The sequence below is a fragment of the Diospyros lotus genome, chromosome 14 (assembly GCF_014633365.1).
Source record: "Diospyros lotus cultivar Yz01 chromosome 14, ASM1463336v1, whole genome shotgun sequence".
NCBI classification, from domain to species: Eukaryota; Viridiplantae; Streptophyta; class Magnoliopsida; order Ericales; family Ebenaceae; genus Diospyros; species Diospyros lotus.
In genome coordinates this window covers 18,369,572-18,374,839 of record NC_068351.1, presented here as the reverse complement: position 1 = coordinate 18,374,839, position 5,268 = coordinate 18,369,572, and the positions used below count along the sequence as shown (strand labels likewise).

General features: G+C 41.8%; 2 protein-coding genes across 2 annotated transcripts; one reads left to right on the top strand and one right to left on the bottom strand.

Annotated features, from left to right (window-relative positions):
- Positions 1-1,361: 1,361 nt before the first annotated feature.
- LOC127791216 (pyridoxal 5'-phosphate synthase-like subunit PDX1.2) lies at positions 1,362-2,507 on the top strand. Its single transcript, XM_052321069.1, has one exon. The coding sequence runs from the start codon at positions 1,484-1,486 to the stop codon at positions 2,399-2,401; it is 918 nt and encodes a 305-aa protein (XP_052177029.1). The 5' UTR covers positions 1,362-1,483; the 3' UTR covers positions 2,402-2,507.
- Positions 1,704-4,240, bottom strand: LOC127791214 (mitochondrial arginine transporter BAC2-like). Its single transcript, XM_052321068.1, has 3 exons — positions 3,752-4,240; positions 3,188-3,377; positions 1,704-3,088 (listed from the first exon to the last, which is right to left on the bottom strand). The coding sequence occupies exons 1-3, from the start codon at positions 4,079-4,081 to the stop codon at positions 2,619-2,621; spliced, it is 990 nt and encodes a 329-aa protein (XP_052177028.1). The 5' UTR covers positions 4,082-4,240; the 3' UTR covers positions 1,704-2,618.
- Between the last annotated feature and the right edge of the window lie 1,028 nt (positions 4,241-5,268).

Genomic DNA, 5,268 nt, shown 5'->3' with positions numbered 1-5,268 from the left:
CTGGTGTTGCCTTTGAACTTTGCCTACTCTTCCAAAGAAGCTATCACACAACAGTCACAAATCCTTATATGCAAGTTCAATTTGCAGAGAAAAATGAGCAAAATAAGGAGAAAAAGAATGATGGTGAAGAGATTTTGTTGTTGAAAAGAAGGGGTTATTACTGTGTACATGAAGTATCGCTACAAAAAATATATTTTTGTTGTCACTAGCAAATCAAGAGAGAGGGGTAGAAATAAAGAAGAAAGAGAAAAAAAAAAAACGAGAAAAGTGAAAAAACTTGTTAACATAAATATATTTTAATAATTTTAAAATACATAATGGTACAAGAGAAAAATACAAAATAATCTTGAACATCAGGATACTCACTGTGTTTTCTCAGTAATTAGAGGTAGGTTTTGCAATAATTCGAAACTTTAGGTGTGCTGGTGAAAATATAATTATAGAAAAATATTTTTGTCTAAATTATGTAAATAATATTTTTCATCTTTGTTTCACATAAGAATTTCTTATAGGAAAAAAACAAATACTAAAGATTTGACATGGTCTTGTATGTTCAAGTCTTATTATTGGTCAAAGTAATAAAACTTTAGTTGTAGTCTTAAAATAAAAAAGAAATTAATTTAAAAATCTTTTACAGTGAGCCATCAGTTAGAGAGTCAAATTAATGGTAATGGGGTCTAATATATTTTGATCAATGTTTTAAAAATCGAATCGGATAGTGAATGGACCTATTAATTGGGTCACGAATTAGTTAGTCCGACTGAAGTGGTCTGACTAAATGATGTCATATATATATATTTTATAATTAAATAATATATATTAAAATACTAATATTCTATATATTATTATGAGTAATGTTATTATTACTTAAAATATAACTAATATTTTATATATAATTGTTATATATATTATTAAAGAATTAATTAATAATTAAAAATTTAAAAGTGAGTGAGGAGATAAAAAAATTGGGATAAATCCGGTTCTTGATTCACCGATCCGATCGTATTTTGACATAATTAAAAGATATTTAATTTTTTAAGCTAAATCAAATTAAATAGATCATCAATTTCTGATTAAACCGGTCTGGTTCAATTTTACAACAGTAGTTTTGAGCCACCACCCGCCGGGGGGGGGGGGGGGGGGGGGGGGGGGGGAATAGATAGCTAGAGCAAACATCCAGAGCTTTCTAGATTTGTGGCTGCCACTATGTAGTCAATTTATTGAATTCTCAACCAAACAGGCCTTACAATTTTGATTCCTTTTGGAGTATTAAATTATTATTATTAATTAATAATTAATTGGATTCAAATTCATCGTCAATATTTCCATTCCATTCCATTCCATTCAATTCAATTCAACCGACTGGCGAGTGGCGAGTGTCCAGGAAGCTTCTCGAATTCACCTACTGCCCATTTATATTACCAACAACACCACACGGACTCGTTGAATCCAACCCCAAATCGAATTTCGCAATCACCTGGAGATGGCAGACGACGGTGCCGTCACGCTCTACACCGGCAGCGCCATTGCCGACACCAAGAAGAGCTCCTACTCTGTCAAGGTCGCCCTGGCCCAGATACTCCGAGGCGGAGCGATTATCGAAGTCAACAATGCGGAGCAGGCCAAGACCGCCGAGGCCGCTGGGGCCTGCTGCGTCGTCGTGTCGGACCTGTCCCGAGGCGGCATTTCCCGCATGCCCGATCCATCCCTCATCAAGGAGATCAAGCGGGCGGTCTCAATTCCGATAATGGCGAAAGTCCGAGTCGGGCATTTCGTCGAAGCCCAAATCCTCGAGGCCGTTGGCGTGGATTACATCGACGAGAGCGAGGCTCTTGCCGTGGCCGACGAAGACAATTTCATCAACAAGCACAATTTCGGGGTGCTGTTTGCCTGTGGGTGTCGGGATCTCGGCGAGGCCTTGAGGCGAGTGCGAGAAGGCGCGGCGATGGTAAGGATTCAAGGCGACCTAGCTGGAACCGGCAACATTGCTGACACAGTTCACAGCGTGAGGAAAGTGATGGGCGAAATCAGAGTTCTCACAAACATGGACGAGGACGAGGTTTTCACCTTCTCCAAGAAGATCGCTGCGACTTACGACATCGTGGCCCAGACCAAGCAGATGGGTCGTCTCCCCGTCGTGCATTTCGCTGCCGGAGGCGTTTCCACGGCCGCCGACGCCGCGCTTATGATGCAATTGGGTTGCGACGGAGTATTCGTAGGCCCAGAAATCTTTCAGGGTCCGGACCCGTACAAGCGGGTTCGTGCAATTGTGCAGGCTGTGAGAAACTACAACGATCCGCGTGTGTTGGCGGAGATGAGCTCCGGGCTGGACGAAGCCATCGGCCGACTGAATCTCACTGAGAACATGGTTGAACACTTTGGTTCTGGAAGTACCTTTTGAATGTTTCCATCCATTCTGTGCTCTTGTATGCAGATTAGGCATAGTGGTGGTAACGTTTCTTTTCCTTGAACTAATATCATTCTAATAGTGTGTGCTTTTGTGTCAATGGGCGTGAAGATACAAAACATAGAACAATAAAAATTCTCATTGCTGCATATCTTTGAAGCGTTCAGTTCAATGATTTTTTGTGCTCTGAAACAATCATATATCATAAATTTCATGCTTTAGTATGATTGTTGTTGTTGGTGGCATTGGTGTTAAAGAATCTTAGAGCGGTTTCATACGCAGTGAAAATGGCCCCGTTCACTACAAAAGCTCTTGCAACTGCAGTCCCCAATCCTCTCCACATTACACCGAAGCCCTCTTCCTCTACGCTCCTCCGGAAGCAATCTACGATTCCCCTGTATCTTGGCTGCGGATCGGCCTGAATCCTAGTCTTGATCACATCCAAAGGGTAGCAACAAATCCAGCTCGCCACTCCGGCTAGGCCTCCGGCGACCAGCATGGTATGGAAGCTCTCCTGGCCGCTCTTCCGGCACCCCGGGTGCAGCTTCTCCCGCGCGTACTCGTATGTCCAGAAGTAGACGCCGTGGGCGGGGGCGTCCCGGAGGACTGTGACCGTGAGGCCTCTGTAAAGTCCCCGGAAGCCTTCGGTTCGGAATATGGTTCTGGCGAGGCTAGCCGGACCTGTCATTGTTCTTTGAGAGTAAAAATAATAATAATAATAGTAATAAAAGGCAATTCTGTATGTACAAATTAATTAAATTTTTAGAGGAGACAGGGAACCTCTGTGGTGGGTGGCGCTGAGTTGGAGGCGGATCTTGAGGAGTTCGATGGGTGTGAGCATTAGGCTTTGGATGGCGCCTGTGCCGATGCCTCCGAGGGCGACTCCTTTGAAGGAAGGGGGGTCTGAGGCAGCCACCTTAGAGTCGAACACCCGGGACAAGACTGCGTAGATCTGGAAAGCCACGGCATTCTGCATTGCCAAAAAAACAAGTACAACTTAGAGCGATAGGAATATTGCTGCTGCTAATTAGTCCCACCAAATCCAATGACTCATTCGCTCTAAAAGTTAGGGACTCTGAAAGACACATTGAAGGAAATAATATCATTATTTATCATAGGGAAGTAAAGGGTAGGCTCTGGCTCTGCTTGGGAGAGAGAGCTAGATAGGCATGGAAGGAAGCAAAAAAATAAGAGCTCAAAAGTAGTAGTTGTCATAACCAAAGTCATGAAGAAAAAACCCAGAAACTGAAAATAACAAAAATCTTAATGAAAGGAACCAAGAAGAGAGTTTTTATCTTTGGGACAGATGAGGAGGAGGAGGAGGAGGAGGGTTAGTGAAGGAACCTGAAAAGTGACGGAGGCAAGAGGAGCGGACATGCCGCGGTAGAGGGCGAGGGGTCCGTCGGTTGCGGCCACCCGCCGGAGGATGGCCAATGCCGAAGTCGAGGTGGAACCAGTCTTAGGTATGGTTGAAGTTGAAGTGGAAAGGCGCTGGTCCTGCTGGCGGATTCGGAGCGTATCGAGCGGATAACCGGTGAATATTCCGGCCATGCCGCCCAGCCCCCCGGCCACAAACTCCTTGCCCCAAGTGGTGGCCAGAAACTCCGGCCAGAAATCCATTCTCCCCGTCCTCCTCGTCCTCGTCACTACATCCCCTGCACCTTCGACTGACATGATTCCCCACCCAAACTAATAATCAATCAATTTGACCACACCAACAATGAAGTGGAAACTGCGGCTCTGAAGCAGCAGCTCCCCTCTCTTTCTGCTGTATTCCTCCACGCTTCACTCGAAAGAAGAAGAAGAAGAAGACACTGCTCGTATGCCCACAACACCCACCCACCCACGCATCCGCTTATCAAATATATATATATAAATCTGTAATATATAATCATTGTCCCAGGAGGGCCAGGACCAGGAGGAGGGGTAGGATTCCCCAGCAGTGAAAAGAGATTCCAAGATTCAACATAAAATAAAATAAAATAAAATAAAATATTTGTAATCAAAACAACTCTTGAATAATATATCACATGACATGACATGAATGATCAAGTGGTCTGAAATATATTTTGTCTTTTTACATAAAATAATATTTAAAAAAAAAAAATTCACATCATATACCTGCATGTAACTGTAAGCCGCCGCCTCCTCCTCCTCCTCCTAGTACTTATCAAATCAATATAGATTTAATTTTTGTCACAAATAAGAAATCATTTATCGATTTTTCTAAATTATAAAAGAAATTATATCTGACAAATGAAATGGAGCCAAGCAGCATAAGATAAAAGACAAAAAGGGCGGGCAGGGGGGTGGGTGGTGGGTTTGTATGGAATCTCAGCAGCCTGTTATGTTGGAACCAAATTAAGAGAGTTGCCAACTTGTCAGATATATAATAAAATAAAATCTTCTTGTTACGTGTAGTATTTATATTTATTTTTTTACATGGATGGATGGATTCATTTAATATTGTGAGATTTTTTTGGTTTGGTTTTGGTAATTATATGTATGTAATGTAATGTAATGTAAAAGGTTAATAATGTAGGAGGAGGAGTAGATTAATAACACAGCACATGCCTTGTTTAAAGAATTATTCCAATAAACCGCTGCTGCATCTTTGTCTTTTCTTTCTTCCTTTCTTGGTCTGCTCATGCCTACTACCTTTGAGTTTATGCCATGCTTTATCACGGGTGTAACATAACAGTAAAGTACAAAAAAAAAATAATAATAAAAATACTAGAGGTTCAAATTTCAGTAGACATTTAATATTAAAAGACAAGTTATTTTGTGAAAGCAAGATTATGATGCGTCATATTTTTTTTAAAAATTTTGTCCACATAACCAAGGGCGGAGTCGGAAAAAAT

Excerpts from the sequence above, each read along its gene's own strand:
- LOC127791216 (XM_052321069.1), top strand. The coding sequence starts at position 1,484 with ATGGCAGACGACGGTGCCGTCACGCTCTACACCGGCAGCGCCATTGCC.
- LOC127791214 (XM_052321068.1), bottom strand. The coding sequence starts at position 4,081 with ATGTCAGTCGAAGGTGCAGGGGATGTAGTGACGAGGACGAGGAGGACG. Across the intron at positions 3,378-3,751 it reads TTGCCTCCGTCACTTTTCAG|AATGCCGTGGCTTTCCAGAT; the intron begins GTTCCTTCACTA and ends TTGGCAATGCAG. Across the intron at positions 3,089-3,187 it reads CAGCGCCACCCACCACAGAG|GTCCGGCTAGCCTCGCCAGA; the intron begins GTTCCCTGTCTC and ends GAACAATGACAG.